Raw genomic sequence first — 18752 nt, forward strand, 5'->3', positions numbered from 1 at the left:
GGAAGGGGCAAGGCCCGGGGAACAGAGTGGGCCCAGGGAGCCAGGTCCTGGGACAGCGTCACTCACCAGCGAGGTGTTCTCAGTAAGCCACGGAACCTTTGTGAGCGGGCCAGGAGGCAAGGGACACTCGAGCCATGGCTGTCAGGAGAACCTAGAGGAGACCATGTGCATGGTGGGTGCTCCATAGGCATTTGTAAATAATCCCTCTCTCCTCCTCTGTGTCTAGGAGCCCCTTGTTGGAAGGAAGTAGTCGTATCTCTCATTTCAGTCCGTAGAGATGCACTGAGGTTGGTTGGTCAAGTAACCTCCAGAATGGGTTATGTTGTGGTGAAGGGGGCATGGGACGGTCCAGGAGACAGCAGAGAGCCATTTCAACAGTCTCACCCTTTGGATCCTAGGCCTTGGCATGTTGCCATGGTAACTTCAGTTTAGCCATTCAGCAGGCTCATCCAACAATTGGCCTCATGGCCTCTGTGCTAAGTACCCCCGTGCCTAGGTACTCTCTTTGTTGCCTCGGGATCGTCCCACTTACCAGCTGTGAGCAGGCCACAGCTGCACCAGCTTTCCTGGAGGAATGTCACCACCTAAAGGGCCTTGAAAGAGTCTATGCAAGCCCTGAATTTTATCCCCAAGGCACAGAATGCTCAGAGAGGTGGAGTCATTCTCCCAAGGTCACACAGCAGTGAGATGAAGTGAGAACCAGAGGCCGGAGGCCATCTGGGTTTCCAAGCTTGTGCTTCTAGTGTCTCCCCTGGTTTCCTTAGTCTGGCTTTTCCGCCAGGAGGGGTGTCTGGGTCTGTTTGGAGCCAGCCCTTGGGTGTTCCTGTCATCTCCCCTCATCTTTGCATTGTGCTCTGCCTGGAAGGTTAGGGGGTCGTTTCACCCCTCCACATCTTGGCTCCTTTCCTGCCGCCTCTCCCCTTCCCTGTCTTCATGGGAGGCTGCCGGAGCCTAAGAGTGTGCCAACCCAGGAGCTGCCTGCTTCCTGTGTCACTGAGCACGCACAGCAAGTACTTGGGGAGGGAAAGACGGATGCTATCGGTGGCTGATGAAACCCACAGTGTCCATTGCTTATGTGGGCAGGAAGGAGTTGGGAGGCTTTTGCGAGTACAGACAGAAGTTAGTACCATAGGAAAACATAGGCCAGATGGGCTATCTCGGGCTCCGAATGCAAAAGACCCAGTTCCTCATCAGCTCTACCCGCAGCTGTGGGAAGTGGGGTCTCCCTGGAGTCCAGCCTTTGTAGGGGGGAAAGAGTGATCCACCTGAAAGCTGCTTTGTTGGTCTGTTAGAACAGCTCATAACCTTACTGGGAGACCCTCTAGAGCACAGAAGGAGAAGGAATTCATCTAAAATCTGCATGTGCTCATGCCAGCTTTCTGATCATTTTTTAAAGAATTTTTTCTTCCCTTTCCATGTCAGTAGCCACCAGAAGACTAGCCAGCATCCAGAGTAAGCCCTGGGATTATTCCCGAGGAAGAGAACAAGATAGATTGTGGGCACCTCCACCCCTCTCCCCTGTTCTAGCCCTCTTCATTCTGCCCTCGAAACTTGGAAGAAAGGGTGCTGTTTTATTGGTACATTGGAAGTAGACAAAAGCTTCAGCAGGGCTCAGTGGTTTGGGGTTGTTGTTTTTTTTTTTTTTCTTTTTCATCTGCAGTGGCTTTGTGTCTTTGGTCTCCTGGTGAGCGATAGCTGTGCTCAGATGGCCGCTCTGTTTCTCGGGGTAAGCCTGGCCACATCAATACTGGGTTTGATGTATTTTATTAGAAATGGCATATCAACCAGAGAAGACATTTTTCCTCCCCGGTTTGTTCTGCTTTTAACCTCCTCCCTCAAATTTTATAGGCCTGATGTTTTGAGAGATACTCTTTCATTAATAAAAAACACTTTTGGCGGGGGATGGGGAGGAAAAGATGTGCTTATTTCATTTCCTGTTCATTACCAGTTAGCTTCATATTTTAAGATCCCTCCAGGCACAAATTCCTAAGTAGTCATCAGGTAGCATGGAAAAATGCTAGTGTTGTTAGACAAGGGAAAATACTTGTATTTTCCCTTACATCGAGTGTGTGTGCTCAGTGCAGGGGCTAGTAACGTGGACAGGGCTAGGAACCGGGGGACTTGACCAAAGTCCTTACTGAGTGAGCACGTGCAGATACGACTTGTCATATATGGTTGTTTGTTTTACCCAGGCTGTGAGGCCCAGTTGAGAGGCTCCCACCTCGGTGCAGCCTTCCCTGCTTTGAAATGAAGCTTGTGGCTCCTCCCACCACTCCATACGCTCTCGTTCTGGATGCACTTCGTTGTTCATTATATGCCAACTATCTTCATCAGCTCATCAGGGACAAGCTCTGTGTCCCATTCTGTCTTGGCAGCTCCTCCCTGGGGGCACCCTCAGCCCCCACGTCCCCCGGCACTGCTCTCTGGGCCCTGCGTAGAGCTTCCCACAGCCCACAGGGCATGCTTGGTACACATAGGTTGAAATGACAATCAGATTTTTAGCGTCTCTTGGGGGTTACCACTTTCCGCCCAGGTTAGAGGTATGTGCATCCGTTTTATTTTCCTGTTAGGCCAGAGGTTGGCCAACTTTCTCTGCAAGGGCTGCATAGGAAACGCTGTGGGCTCTGTGGCCCATACGGTCTGTGTCTGTAGCAAGTACTGACATCTGCTGTTAGGAGCACCCAGGCAGGGGCGCCTGGGTGGCTCAGTGGGTTAAAGCCTCTGCCTTTGCCTCAGGTCGTGATCCCAGGGTCTTGGGATCGAGCCCCACATCGGGCTCTCTGCTCAGTGGGGAGCCTGCCCCCCCAAACCCCGCCGCCTGCCTCTCTGCATACTTGTGATCTCTCTCTCTGTGTCAAATAAATAAATAAAAATCTTAAAAAAAAAAAAAAAAAGGCACCCAGGCAGCCACAATGGTGTGCAAACAAGCATGGGGGACCTGGCCTCTAGGGCATTCACAGAAACAGGCAGTTCACCCTTAATGTGCTGATCCCCAAACCAGATTGTCAGCTTCTGAAGAGGCAGGTTTTGGTCTTATCTGCCTTGTGCGTGGCAGAGGGCCACGTGAGAGTGAGAGCTCAGGGACCGGGAATGCTTATATAGGGATAATCAGTGAAACAAAAGGCTGAAGCTTGAGCAGCACATTTGCAGACAACTGACCCAGCAGCTCCACTCCCAGGCACACGCCCAACAGAAATGACTGCGTGTGGTCACGCAGAGCCACGCACCGGCCTGGCCCCAGCAAGCAGCATTTGCGGTAGCCTCAGACTAGGAACTATCCCCTTGCCAATCAGCAGGAGAACAACTGGAAAAAATGGTGCTGTATTCACACAGCAGATGGCCTGAGTGCTGGGTGTGCTACGCAACTCATGGGTCCCTGAACTCCACCTCTGAAACCAATACCACGCTATATGTTGATTGTTTCAGTAAAATAAAATTTAAAAACTAATGCAGCAATGAAAATAAAGGTGCTCTAGGTAGAAATACAGCTCAGCCTCACAAACACGATGTTGAATTGAGAAAAAGATGGACATAGGATTGCATACGAGCCTGTTCATACAGAATGGAAAGACAGGTGAAGCAAATCTGGGTTGTGATTACCTTGGTGAGGGTGGTGACTGGGAGGGGGTGAGAGGCGGCTTCTGGGGCACTGGTTATTTTCTGTTTCTCAATCAGGGTGCTGGTTCCAAGGGTGTGTTCCATTGTGAGACGATCACCAAGCCGTACACTTAGGACCTGCATACCTTTCCATGTGAATGGTATAAATTCAATCAGGCATTCGGTTTAAGGGGAAAAAGGGGGGGGGGGCAGTTTGTCCAAACAGTATCTAAGCAGAGCCTTCAGCCAGCCATTCTAATCCTCTGGCTGATGCTCCCCAGCTCCTGCTTCCTGCTAACCCCAGACCTGGGCCCTTGGTCCTATAAACAGGAGCGTTGAAACCTGGTGCCTTCTTGCGCCTCTGGCCATCAGGGTGCAAGGGTAGGAGCTGGGGCTGCGTGGGAACCGGTGGAGCGTTCTGAGGGTGGGCCAGGTGGCCCTGTGTGTCCTCCCTGCTCTCCCCCCACCTTCTGGCAGCCTAGGTCTGTGGCAGGCATGTGATAGGTGTCCTGGGGCTTCCCTGTCTCCTTCACAGAACATTGTAGCGGTGGGAGCCGGGTTCTGTGACGGCCTCCACAGCGGGGACAACACCAAAGCTGCCGTCATCCGCCTGGGGCTCATGGAAATGATCGCCTTCGCCAGGATCTTCTGCAAGGGCCAGGTGTCCACGGCCACCTTCCTGGAGAGCTGTGGCGTGGCTGACCTCATCACCACCTGCTACGGAGGCCGGAACCGCAGGGTGGCTGAGGCGTTTGCCAAAACCGGGAAGGTAGCCCCTGGCCTGTCCTCCCCTGGGCGCGTGCATCCTCCCTGAGACCTCTAGGCTGGGGCGAGCCACGGTCCCCTGGAGGCGGAGGCAGGCGTTTGTCGTTGGCTGGGCGTATCCCACTGCCACTTGTCTGCTTTTGCTTTAAAGTACCTTTGCCTGAGTCCTTCAGCTTGCATGTCTCTCCATGGCTTGTGCAGAGGGGGGGATGCCAGCTCCCCTCTGCAGTGCACCTCTTGAAATAAGTGATTCTCTGGTCTTTTTTTTCCTGAAGACTTCTTTATTTGCGAGACAGAGCACGTGCACATGTGTGCATGGTGGGGCGGGGGGGGAGAATGGCAAGCATACTCTGCCCTCGGCACGGAGCCCAACATGGGGGCTCCATCTCATGACCCAAAGATCATGACCTGAGCGGGAACCAAGAGCCAGACACAGAACTGACTGCACCACCCAGTCACCTGACTCTCTAGTCTTTACAGTAGCGTTTTCTGCTTGATTTTAAGACCATCGAAGAATTGGAGAAGGAGATGCTGAACGGACAGAAGCTCCAAGGACCGCAGACGTCAGCTGAAGTATACCGGATCCTGAAACAGAAGGGGCTGGTCGACAAGTAAGTCTCCCCCCCGCCCCCTCTGTCCCTGCGACCAGAGGGTGGCCACCCCCTGCTTCCCTCATGACCGCCGTCCCAGTCAGTGCACATGGGCACAGCTGTGCGCAGAACTCTGCTCAGATAGTTCCGCCTTCGTGTGATGTGAACATCTGTGGCAGGAAACATCTTCCTGCCCTGAAAATGAGTGTTGACACAGAACCAGCCTCAGCTTCGGGGAGAGGAACTCAATTCCCCTTTTTTTTTTTTTTGAGAGAGAGAAAGCACACACACTTATGAGAGCACGCAGTGGGTAGGAGGATGGTTGGGGGGGGGCAGGGAAGGGGGAGAGAGAGAATCTTAAGCGGGCTCCACACCCAGTGCAGAGCCTGACACCCGGCTCAATCCCACCACCCTGAGATCAGGACCTGAGCTGAAACCAAGAGTTGGACACTTAACTGACTGAGCCGCCCAGGTTCCCCAAGAAGAACTTAGTCTTGTAAAGCAGGTTACAAAACACGAAGGTTGAGGTTCTGGTTTATCCTGCAGGGTGTTCGGTAAAAACTGCATGTCATAAGTCTTGAACTCAGAACAGAAGATTACCTTGTTGTTTGTTATAAAAAGATACAGTCTTGTTAATAAAAGGTCAGACAGTTCAGAAAAGAAGAAACGTACAAGGTATCCCAGAATGCTCCCACTAGAAGTGACCTGCATTCAGGTTTGCCCAGGAACTTGGCAGTGTCTGTGTCCCATGGATGAACAGGTGCCTCTAGCCTCCACTGCCCTTCTGGGATGGTCATTTGCTAAAGCTGGGCCTGGGACAGCCTGATCAGCTGCCTGATTAAGGGAGTAAACCCTGTCGCCCCGCCAAGCCCCCAGCCTCTCTGCAGCTGCCCTGTGGCCCTTTATCTTGCTTACTTTTGCTGAGCCTTCTTCCATAACCACGAGGCCGGCGACACCACCTAGTAACTGCCTATGCAGCATATTCTGCATATCCTCCTCTTTTCAGGAGGGAGGGAGAGGTTTGCTTGCCTGGGAGAGGAGGGGGCCGGGCAGCTGCGCGGACGCTGCCAGGTGTGGCCAGTCCAGAACACGCACTTCCCCCTGAGCAAGTGATGGTTAGAGACGTGGTTGCTGGTTCTCTGGTGTGTCTCCTTCCTCCTCTTCGGCTCAGTCCAGATGTCTGCTGGTCCCGACCACCCACCTTTACCTCCCCTACACCCAGCTCTCCTCCTCTCTGCACCAGTACACACTGGTGAGCTGTAGAGTTCCCTATAGAAGGTTGAAAAGGAGGGAGGACAGGACAAGGACATTCGTCTTCCTTCTTTAATTTGCACTTTATTTTTCTGAAATGGCTTTCAAAACCAGCCAGGCAGAGATGGAAGGCATAAACAGGCCTCCAGAGGAGGAGAATTACCTGTAAATCCTGGCTAAAAGGAAAACATCTCTGATGGGCCTGGTGTTCCTTCCATACTTAAAAGGGCAAACAGTGGAGTGCTTGTCTGTGGTGGGGCCACTTTACTGAACGTTAAGTATTTATCAGTTTTCTAAAGTCTTAAGAAAACATTTGGGTGTTTGTGGATACTGCTGATGTCCGAATCACGGTTTTCAAGTGCCATCTGTCTGCTACCGTGGGGCGTATTTGATAGGATTCTATGAATGGACGAGTCTGTCTCCATCGTGGAACTTGGGGAGGCTATGCATTGGAACTGGTGTTCTGGAATCAGTACCTGTGCCTGTTTTAGAAAAGCAGGTGTAATCAAGCAGGTGAACCTTGGCTCTGAGCAGATGCCCCTCCTCCGTCACGTCCCATTTTCTTTCTGCTGATTAGAAATGGAATAGGCTGTGCCTGTGCTTAATGAGGTCACTGCCGGGTTGGAGGGAACACCTCGCTTCCCACAGGCTGGGGCGCAGAGTTCTGGGGGGGCTCTCCCCCTGCACGCACCTCCTAGAGCTGCTGAGGCAGAGCCCAAGTTCTGCTATTCTCCCTTGCTCTTTTTCCCTTTGTCACCCCAATACTCCGTCTCCTCTCTTCCCACTCCGCCCCCATGGCCACGGAAAGCGCAGTAAACTGGAGGGCAGTGTTTCCAGCCACCTGGGGGCTTCCTAGCCATGTGGTCATATTTTTATCTGTGCCCTAGTTTTTTCTTTACCCACCAAATCAAACCAGCACACCTGATGATTGCCTTCTACCTCGACTCTTTTGACTCACTCCTGCTCATCCGGAATGGTCCTTAGGTTGGCATGTGGGATAGCGCCTCTCAGTTCTGTGCCCCTGGAACTTTCTGACACTGTCCTGGGACGCCCTACAACCCCTCCTTCAGCTGAAGCAGACCTCCCTTTGCCCCAATACCCTCTTCTCAGAGGCTTCTGTGCATGTCTGCCCTCCTGCTGTTTGGCCTGCCTAGACGGCCCACCTTGATAGGTGTGTCAGCCCTGACCACCCTTGAGGTGACCCAGGTCTGTCCTCAGACCCGCCTTCATCCACCTCCTCCAGACGCAGATAACTCTCCCAGCTTTGAACATCCTGTTTACAGGAGTGGTCGGCAAACTTCTGTAAAGAACCGCATAATAAACATTTAGTCTTTGCAGCCCACATACAGCTCTCTGGTGTATATTCTTTTTTTTTTTTTTTCTCCCTTATATGGCCCTTGAAACATACAAGAATTGTCCTTAGCATGCAGGCAGCGCAGAACAGGCCACAGGCCAGGTCGGCTTCTCAAGCTGTGGCTTGCTAACCCCAGATATAGACCATCCTGCGGCTCAGGGGCTGTGGGCTTCTTACGTAAATGTGCAATTTTACTTTCAGTCTGTTAGATTTGAGCAGGCGTGGGGGGAGAGGGGCACATGCTCCTGGTTGAAAAAAAAGAAATTTGAATCTTCGTAAAAGGCACCTAGTGAAAAGTTAACTCTGGAGCCCCACCTTCAGTGCAGGCAGCTTTCTGAGTTTTTAGCATATCCTTCCGTTTAGGGGATGGGTGCTGTGCCCTGCGTTCCGCTCTGCTTTCCTTTGTTGGAGGATAGGGTTTGAAGAATGTGCCACATCGGCACCAGCAGATCTCTCACGTAATGGCTGCAGAGCATTCCACAGTGTGGGAGAACCACAGTTTATTTAAACAGTCTCCTCCTGATAGATAGGCACGTCGTCTGGGTTTCTCTGCTGTTCGAAAATTTGCTTTATTACATTTCCTTGTGCATGCGTCTTTAGGGGCATGTGTGAGTATCAGGTGTTTGCATTCGTTTGCTGGGGCGGCCACCACAAAATACCACAGACCAAGAGGCTTACACGGCAGAAATTTCCTTCTCACGGTTCTAGAATCTGGGAGGCTAAGATCAAGGGGTCAGCACGTGCCTTCTCATGAGACTCTCTTCTTGGCTTGTTAATGGCCATCTTTCCCCTGGGTCTTCGTGTGGTCTTCCCTCTGTCCCATGTGAGTCCTAATCTCCTTGCCTCATAAGGACGACAGCCATATTGGTTTGGGGCCCACACTTTATGAACCCCTTTTAATGTAATTACCTTTTTAAGGGCCCTAGGTCCAAATACAAGTCCTGGGGGTTAGGACTTCATTGGATGATTTGGGATTTGGGCGCACCACTCAGCCCAGAACCATGTTGTAACCTTCCTGAGGGCTAGGACCTTACTGATAATACTCCACATCCTACACCTGGTTGAAGACTGACACATCTGAAGTCCTCAGTATCCATTAGTGGGATGGCTAACTGACTGGCTCATGCCAATATTTTTCAATGAAATAATGTCTTTCGCCCTCCTTTCACCTCTAACCTCATTTAGAGAGTTCCCCAAACTGATCTAACTGGCCTTACGGCATTTTATGTTATATAAAATAACATTTAGATGGGCAGTATAGCCTAGTGGTTGAATCTTGGCTCCAGAGTTAGAAACTGTGCCTCCGTCCTCATCTATGATGGGGACATTATCCATCTCATAGGGTGGTTGTGAAAAATAAACAAGTAACTTGTCCATAAAAATCCTCCCCTCCCCCCACACACGTACTCCAAATCTCTTGTTAGCATCCCATCTACATAATTTGAAAGTCGGGAGCATTTCTGGCTGCAAGCGCAATGCCCAGTTTAAAAAGCCTCAAACAATAGGGTTATTTTGTTCATGGAACAAGGATTCTGGAGGTGGACATTACTGGTGTTGATGCAGTGGCTCTAGCTTAGAATCTCAGTAATCCTGTCAGTCTTCCCTCAAAACCTCAAGATGGCTGCAGCAGCTCCGTGCATCACATCACAGCTGCACTCAGTGACATGGAGCAGGTGCAGTCTGGGGAAGCAGAATTTTCCTCCAGTGCCTCTCAAGGAGAAAAATATTTTCCTCAGCAGAGGTGTTGGGTCTTACTCTCTAGAATTTGCTTCCTTGGCTAATTCTAGGAGAAAGTAAGGCTGGGAAACGGAGCGTTAGGCTATTTGCAGTGTTGGTAAAGAGTGAAGGGATTTGGGAATGGCTTCGGGTGGCCATTCATCACCTGCTACCCTGCTCTGGGGAGACACATATTGTTCTAATAATGGGATCAGGAAAACTAAGCCATGGAAAGATGAAGGGGCTAAAATCTGTGGGCTCTAACTCCCATTCCCAGTGTTCATTCAGCAGTATTCGCTGAGCACCTGCTCTCAATCTGTGCACTGTGCCAGATCCCAAGGATGCAGAAGTGAATAAAACACTTGGGGCCCTGTCCTCCAAGAGCTTGCTAGGACGCAGGAGCTATCTTGTGGCTGTGTGTATAAACTGTCACTTAACTGCACACTTGCCACATGACAAGTGTTCTACTCTGCAGGTTATGTATAAGTCACTTCGTACAGTAGGCCTTAACACAACATGTCATGCCCCATTTTACAGAGTGGTTGTGAAAATTGCCCAGAGCAGACAGACTGGATTTGACTGCCTGCCTAACTCCAAAACAAAAACAAAAACAAAAAAACAAAACAAAACAAAAAAAATTCGGTACCTTAAAAAACCCACAGTGATAGACATATGACCTATCAGGGCTGTTTGCCATTCGTAAGTTAAGTTGTCATTATAGGATTCCAGCTAGATAATTTTCAGAATGGCCTTTAAGACTCTATTGATCTTGTCAAGCTTACTTTGGGCTCTGTGTGTGTGTGTGTGTGTGTGTGTGTGTGTGTAGAAGCCTGATTGAAATTAACTTTGTTATTTCCTTAGTGATACCTGCTGTTTAAAATACTTGCTGAGCCAGCTGGACCCTGGGATAATGCTGTCCTTTCTCACGGTGGATTATTGGCCCACACCTTTGTACCCTCAGCCATTTCAAATTTTTCATTTATATCCGTGTTCACAGCCTGGAAGAAAAGGCAAAATAAACCCAGCTTCCAGCTTGAGATCAGTGTTTTGCTAATTGTGGGTGCCCACGTTGATTTGTGCAGGAATGTTCCAGACCGGAACTATTTATGGTGAAACGTGGGCCGCCTCATTCTTTATCCTTGGATGATCCCTTTTGGAGGAGGGAGAACGATACCTCCTTGCAATTTGAAATTTATTCTCCAGTCTTTTAAATTATTGACAGAAGCCTGGACTCACTCCAGACTTGCCCAAGAGCCCGAGCTACAGCTCTTCATGTGAATGGCCGCAGGTGGCCCTGCAAGGATTACCGTGGGACTTGTTTGGAGACTGTCTACACCAAACAAGTAGGCAGAGCATGGTCTAGGTCATAGCAGCATCTTACAACCACCGTGCAGAGGCTCTCTGTCCACCAAATGATAGAGGACTATAATAGACGGCGTTCACTTTGTTGCCTAAAGTAGCACACGCATCTGTAATCTGTTAGGGAGGAGAGGAAGGCTCATTTGTTCTGTGAGGTAAACCAGATGGCTCAACTTGCCTTTGTTCACATTTCCTCCCAACCAGGTTCCCATTGTTTACGGCAGTGTATCAGATCTGCTATGAAGGCAAACCCGTTCAAGAGATGTTGTCCTGTCTCCAGAGCCACCCAGAGCACGTCTAAAGTGGATGGTGCAGCATCGTGGGGAACGTGTTGCCTTTCTGATCAGTCTTTTTCATTCAGATGGAAACTGGGACCGGGCAACACGATGTTTGCTTGACCATAATCCCGTCATGGGTGAGGATGAATTTTTACCAGTTCATTTTTGAATTGCAAGACGCAGTTCACTGGCTGAGATGTGGTAGGCAACAAATAGACACATGTATGAATGTGTGAGTCTGTGTTCATTTCTCATGCTGTGGATATTTCTATGAACCAAAATTAAAGGTCCTTTTTAAAAAATTAATTTTTGAATTTTCCCACCATGGTAGCTTAGAAGATGGGAATGAGCTCAGCTAAATTTTTTACGTCTAATCCATATGCATTTGAGTGAAGGGATTTTATTTTTTTCTCATTCTCTTGAAGTTAAAACTGAACCAGCATTTCCATGGTAGAACAGAGGAGTGAGTGTGTTCAAAGATCAACATACTGTAACTTAAACTCTATCTCAAAGCCAGCATAATTAACTACTTTGATTGTGGGTTGATCTTTTTTTTAACAATTAAGAGATTTTTAATTGGGTGATCCACTTATGTATCTTCCTCTTCGCAGTTTTCTGCATTTTTAGCCTCTTTTCTCATCATTCGCTGCCAGAATGTGCTTTCGTATAGAGGCTCAGCAGTAACAGAAGGCAGAAAACGCATCTAGGCTTTTCCTGCTGTGACTGACACGTTCTACTGATTAATGACCCTTGTATGATGCTTTTTCTTGGGTAGTCCTTTTGTGCAAACATTTCCTCTGAGCCTCACAGATCCACTGAGATGGGACTCCCGTTATTCCTCTTTTGAGTTGCAGTCATGGTACTTGGTCACCTGGCAAGTAGCGGGAGAGCTGAGAGTCAAGTCCAGTGTTCCTCCACCCCACCACGGTGCCTAGACCTCAGGTATCACCAAGCCGATCCGACCTCCAGCTGATGGGTCGTGGGAGATGGCATGTGCAGCCTTTCCTGAGACTCGAACAGGGCTTTGTGCTGCTGAGATTGGCGTGGGCCATTGTCTAGATGGCTGCTGCTCAGTGTGGTCCTCTATCAGCTTCCCTTAGAGTCTCAGAAATGCAGGTTCCCAGGTCCCACCCCAGGCTTCTCAACGGGAGTGAGGTATCTGTCTATACTTTAATATGCCTTCCACGTGTTTCTGATGCTCACTACAACTTGAGAACCACTACTTTAGAAAGTCTGCTCAGATTGGCATTTCTCAAACCATGTCCCATAGGACATGAGTGTCCTGGGATCCCATGGTGGTTTGGGGTGTTCTCCGTCAAGATCAAGTGCATCTGGAAAAAGCTGCCTCTGCACACTCCTCTTGAAGGCTTAGAATGTGTTAGTTTGTCAGTGGAACTATCCGGCAAGTTCCAAACACCTTAGACTACCAAGGTATCTTTGAGAATCTTGCCGAGTCTTTAAGGGAACACTGATCTAGGCTGCGGTGACCTGAGGACGGCCCAGGTATACCCTTCACTCCCTGCAGAAGTGAGGATGAATGACTTACCCACCTGTGGCATTGTTAGCTCTGAACTTTCACAGTTCAGGCCTGCAGTGAATCTTTGATGAAGCTTTAAGGTGACACGGTCAAGTACAACCAAGTGGAGGTCAGCCTCGCTGAAACGCACATTATGTCGAATAAGTGCTTTTAATTATACAGTTAGAATGGGAATTACTGTATCTTCTTAAATGAGATTGATTTCAGGATAGCATTATAGTTATCTTACATAGCACTTGGAAAGTGTTAAGGGAACGTATGAATGTCACTTACATATTCATGGATTTTCAGTCACTTTGTGAGATTTTGACTTTTTTTTTTTTTTTTTTTTTTTTTTTTTTAAGTTTTCCAGTTTGGGACTTTTTTTTTCCTTCTATACCTGAAATGACTATAGAATAGATTTTTGTGGGAATTTTAAAAACTCAATCTGGAACATTCGAGGGTATTTTAAATCCTCATACACTGAAGTCTATGAAAGCACACAAAATCTACAAGTTTCACTAATCTTCCATGCCACTGTTAAGTTAATCAATTTTTGCTTGTCTCATGATTAATCTTTTTAAAAATTTGTACATAGATAATAAAGTGTTACTTTTTAAGATACTTAAAGGGCTGTAAGCTAATTGTGTCTATTAAGTAGGGTAACTAGATGTGAGGAATTAGGATTTTTACATTATGTTCTCATCTGCATTCAGCTTCCTGCTCTAGGTTTCCTACTTGTTTTTTCTTTATGAGTGTTCTCCTGCTGATCTGAAGTCTGTCGACTGTACCTCTTGAACGTAACTTTTGATATTCTGCACATTAATGGAAAACGGCAAATTTTACAAATTTGTTCTCTGCTGACTGTAGATATTTATTACTGAGTTATCTATTTTTGTAACCACCTGTGGTCCATCGTTTGATTTTAATTCTTATTTCTTACTAATTATGGTAAAAGGGAGGGAGACATCTAGAGGAAAAGCTTAATTTGTACTAGTTCAGCCAATCTGTGAATGTAAAAACTTCACTGTTGCCTTGCTATAATCCAGCCTACTATAATGTGGAACAAGTATCTGTCCTGAAATCCATCCTAGCAGGTGGAGTTGAGCTAAACTCCTTCTGGTTTTTCATTTAACTCTTAAAACCTGGCCCCATGGCATTGGCCCACAGAGTGATGAGGTGCCCGTGTACGAAGGGATCTTTCGTTTTTCCACCACTTCCAATCTAAGAGCCTTTTACTCACATGTGTACTGTATCTGTTTACAGACTGTAGGTGGATATAATTTAAAATCTTGATTTAATAAACATCTAATGCCCCAAACCTGTGCTGTTGGCTCCTTTTTTCTGGCTTAGTTAAGAGCTTTATTTATCTAGGTCAGCTCTTTTTTGCCTGAATTGTGTTGTATTAACAGTAATGGAAAAGTAATTTTTAAAAGAACGTTTCCTCTCTAATCCCACTCCTCAAGCACATCTATTTCCATTTGTCTGCATTTCTTCCCATGGCTTGGTGGTATTTTTATATAATCATAATCGCAGGATGGCGGCCTTCCAGTTGCAGCCACACAATGGAGGAATTTTATCTTTATCTTTTGTTTATTTTTATCTTTCCTTCCTTCCTTCCTTCTCCCTCCCTCTCTCCCTTCCTTTCCTTTTCTTCTTTTCTCTTTTTTCTTTCCTTCTTTCCCTCCTTCCTTCTTCCTTTTTCTCTTTCCTTTCCCAGAGAGAGACTGAGGGAGAGCACAAGCAGGGGGAGCAGCAGACTACCTGATGAGCAAGGATGCCTGCTCAGTACTGGATCCCAGGACCCTGGGATCATGACCTGAGCCGAAGGCAGAGGTCTAACCCACTGAGTCACCCAGGCATCCCTGGAGTAGTAAGTTTGAAATCCACACCACCACCACCTCAAATACCCAGAAAAGCTAGGAAGATACAACCAGCATCCCTTTTATATGCAGGGCTGATCTCACAAGAATGTGAAGGAAATCCCCTGGAGGCTGAAATAATTAGGGACTGACAACCAGATCTGTAAAGCCACGGGGTGGCTCTCTGGCTTCCAAGAGGGAGTGGCAGTACTCTCCATTGTCTGAGGGTTTGGGCTGTAAAGGTTAATACTAGAACTAGAACCTGCAGGGGAAGAAATGGGCCAAGAAAACCCATGGATAGGCACAACCAAGGAAGGGGTTCCAGGTGGAGAAAAAGGTCTCTGCTAAAAACTTGAAATTTTGAGTCCAACACCACAAACAGGTTTTGGGCTTGAATTTTGATATCCAGGAGATCACAAGCAAAAAGCAAAGAAAGAAAAAGACAATGGCCTGGTAATGCCAGTAAAGAACTGGCAGAAGCAAACACAAAACCGACGCACAGACGTACTCTGGATCCACGTGGCACAGGCCTCCCATGAATAAGGTCCCACTGAACATGCCCTTTAAAGTTCAGAAAATACAAACAAGGGCTGGCCAGGGTGCCGAGAGTAGGGAATCCTGATGCAGTGTTGGTGGGAATGTAAGTTGGTTCAGTCACTGTGAATGGCTTTTGAGGAATACAGAGTTTCCTCAGAACACTAAAATTAGAGTTACCATATGTTCCAGTAATTTCATTACTGGGTATTTACCCCCCAAAATGAAAACACTAATTTGAAAAGATAAATGCACCCTTGGGGTGCCTGGGGGGCTTATTCAGTTGAGTGGCTACCTCGATTTTGGCTCAGGTCATGATCTTGGGATCCTGGGGAGTCTGTCTCCCTCTCTCTGCCCCTACCCCCACTCATGTTCTCTCTCTCTCAAATCTTTTTTTTTTTTTTTAAACAGAGATCACAAGTAGAGCAGCAGGCGGAGAGGGAGGGGGAAGCAGGCTCCCCGCTGAGCAGAGAGCCCGATGCAGGGCTCATTCCAGGACCCTGGGACCATGACCCGAGCCGAAGGCAGAGGCCTTAACACACTGAGCCACCCAGGCTCCCCAAAAGACTTTATTTTTAAATACTCTCTTAATGTGAGTCTCAAACTTGCAACCCTGAGATCAGGAGACACTGAGCCAGCCAGGCCCCCCTATAGCTTTCTTTGATAGTCTTAATATTGAAGAATATGAATCTCCCATATCCTTTAAATATCTGCATCATATTTTATTTATGACTATTCCATAATTTATGACAGATGAATATTTAAATTGTTTTCTCCATTTCTCTTATTACAATAATTGCTGCAGTAAATACCCTTGCACATGGCTCTCTGCTCACTTACATGAGGAAATCTAACGGATAAAGCCCTAGAAGTGGGACTGCTGGCTCACAGGTACATGTGTTTGATATTTTAACAGGCACTGCCAAATTAACCTTCAAAAGGATGGCTTCAGTTCATGCCTCTGACCTCACTTTCTCTCCTAATTACTACCATAACCTCCATCAGGGATTCCTTTATAATAGAGACCTGAAGTGAACCAATAAATCCCAAAACTGCAATTCTGCGTTCAGTAAGAACTTAGAAGTCTCTTGTTTCACAGGAAAACGTAAAATTTTGTTGTTCAAAACAACAATTGTGTTCAAGTAGCCAGCTTAACTAAGAGTTGTGATAGTTGTGGTTCCAAAGGATTATATAGGCACAGAATGGGTCAGTAAGTTAGCCACTTACAAGGGATGTTGAGAGAAGAAACATTAATAAACACCACACATTCGCTGTTCAAGCCAAACCCCAGAAGGTTCTTATAAAAAAAAATAAAACACACAAAAAAACAAACAAAAAAGCTGAAAGGGTAGTTAGATGTGCCCATGAGAAAATTCTGGGCTCCAGTGAGCTATGACACTCCTGTCCACTAGAGGTCACTCTTTGGGAAGGACTTTTCCCCAGGCTGTTGGCCGCCTGCAAAAAATGGCATCGCTCCTTGTTCCTGGGATTTTTGGTCAAGTGTTTAGAAGGTCATACATTTCTTATGAATGTGACAGCTGAGTCTGTGCTAGGCATTTGTCCATTTCTTTGTTTTGACTTTTTAACTCAACACCGACCACATATTTTGGTGCACGCTTGTTTTACTTATACCCTGGCTTGTATCCACTTACACGTCTGTTTGATGGGATTTTTTTTTTTAGCTTCTGGATCTCTTTTCCTTCCACAATGTCGGACACCCACTTACGTCTGTCTTTTCAAAATTCCTGTCTTCTTTTCCTTAGTGTTCTGACGTTGGCATTCCAACAAAAGCAAAAATACTTGCTTCCTGCTTTTTCTTTTCAGCAAAGATCCCAGAAACATACTGGGGGAAACACTTGTGGAGAACGGCTCTTCCACGCTTTAAAGAAGTTTCGGCAAGGAGGGAGGTAGGTAATGAAAGAATAAACCTCTTTGCCTCCTGAGTTTCCCTCTCGTTTGCCTTTGATGGTATAATTTCCATTTAGAGACCATTTCTTTAGGAAACTAATGAAATTTAAGCTTCGAGGACCCTTCGTTGTGCGAGTCCCTTCTATGGCCCTGTACCTTTGTTTTCTTAAATTTGTGTTCTTAAAGAGAGATCGCCACCTGCCCCCAAGTTGAGAGCGCTGCGGGCCCCGTAAAATGAGTCCATGTCAAGTTTTGAGACTTTGGAGTCAGGTGGGGATTCAATTTCTGGATCTGTGTGACTTTGGGCAAGTTACTTCACCTCCCTGGCCTTCGATTTTCTTATGTCTAAATAGTGTTGGGTTTTTTGAGAAGTGAGAAAATATATACTTTGCTTTTCACTGTTCCCTGAACGCATTAAGGAACTTCAAGAGGAAAAGAATGTGGGGAGAAAAGACAAATCCGTATTTGGTTTGAATCGCTTAGGGCCTTCTGGAGGGAGATGTCTGGGGGCGAGAGAACATTCTAGACTACAGATCAAAAGAGTAGCCAAAGTGTTGTCTGGGTGAGGCACTTACAACGTCAGAGTAGAATGAAGGAGGTATCTGTGAGGTATGGAGGGAAGGGGAAATCCAGCACCCAGAGGCACCTATTTTGTTTTAATTTTTAAAAAAATATTGTATTTATTTATTTGACAGAAAAAATGAGCACAAGCAGGGGGAGCAGGAAAGGGAGAAGCAGTCTCCCCACTGAGCAGGGAGCCTGACATGGGGCTCAATCCCAGGACCTCGGGATCATGTCCCCAGCCAAAGGCAGGCACTTAACCTAACCGACTGAGCCACCCAGGCACCCCAGCAGCTATTATTTTAAATAAGATAAAACTGGGGGCGCCTGGGTGGCTCAGTGGGTTAAAGCCTCTGCCTTCTGCTCAGGTTATGATCCCAGAGTCCTGGGATCGAGCCCCGCATGGGGCGCTCTGCTCAGCGGGGAGCCTGCTTCCTCCTCTCTCTCTCTGCCTGCCTCCCTGCCTACTTGTGGTCTCTGTCTGTCAAATAAATAAATAAAATCTTAAAAAAAAAAATAAGATAAAACTGAAGTGTCCAGTGGAAGACCTGGACAGAAGTTCACCTTTCATTTCTTCTGGGAATTTATAAATCTCGCACCCTGTTCTTCAGGATTTTCTCATTCAGAGACTCATTCTCATTTTCTTTTTTAGCTTTATTGTAGTGTAACTGACAAACAATGATTGTATATATTTAGGGTGCAAACGTGACGATTCTGTTTACATATACATTGTGAAATAATTACCACAGTCAAGCTAGTTAGCGTATTCATTACTTCATATAGTTACCTTTTTACCAAAGTAGCGGTGAGGAAAAAACCTAAGATCCACTCTCTTAGGAAATTTCAGCTATAAAATACAGTATTATTAACCACAGTCCCCAGAACTTAATCGTCTTATTACCGAAAGTTTGTACCCTTTGACCAACATATCCCCATTTCCCCCTCCCCCCAGTCCCTGACAACCACCACGCTACTGTCGGCTTCTATGAATTCAAGTTTCTCAGATTCCACGTATAAGTGAGATCATATAGTAATCGCCTTTCTATTTGGCTGATTTCCCTTGGCATAACATTCTCCAGGTTTATCCATGCTGTTGCAAATGGCAAGATTTCCTTCTTTTTGTGGATGAATAATATCCAGGCATGTGTGTGTGTGTACCACATCCTCTTATCCATTCATCTACTAACAGACCCTTAGCTTGTTTCCTTATCTTCGCTATTGTGGATAACGCTGCAGTGAACATGGGGGGACAGGTGTCTCTTCAGGATACGGATTACATTTCCTTCAGGTATATACCAAGAAGTGGGATTGCTGGATCCTACGGTAGTTCTATTTTTAATTTTTTCCCCATGCTGTTTTCCATAGCAGCTGTACATTTCCAGCGACAGGGCACAAGGGTTCCCTTTCCTTCACAACCTTGCCAACGCTTCTTTTCTCTTTCATAACAGATAGCCCCACTAG

At 47.0% G+C, this 18752-nt stretch overlaps 1 protein-coding gene across 2 annotated transcripts in view; it reads left to right on the forward strand.

Moving 5' to 3' along the window:
• The window catches only part of GPD1L (glycerol-3-phosphate dehydrogenase 1 like), a 61324-nt gene extending 47577 nt beyond the window's left edge, over positions 1–13747 (forward strand). For both annotated transcript variants that reach the window (XM_047739023.1, XM_047739032.1), the window contains exons 6-8: positions 4133–4366; positions 4867–4973; positions 10837–13747. In XM_047739023.1, the coding sequence (XP_047594979.1) occupies positions 4133–4366; positions 4867–4973; positions 10837–10933 (438 nt within the window). In that variant the 3' untranslated portion in view covers positions 10934–13747. The remainder of the gene's footprint in view (positions 1–4132; positions 4367–4866; positions 4974–10836) is intronic.
• Positions 13748–18752: the final 5005 nt, after the last annotated feature.

Source organism: Lutra lutra, chromosome 1, assembly GCF_902655055.1.
Source record: "Lutra lutra chromosome 1, mLutLut1.2, whole genome shotgun sequence".
NCBI lineage: Eukaryota > Metazoa > Chordata > Mammalia > Carnivora > Mustelidae > Lutra > Lutra lutra.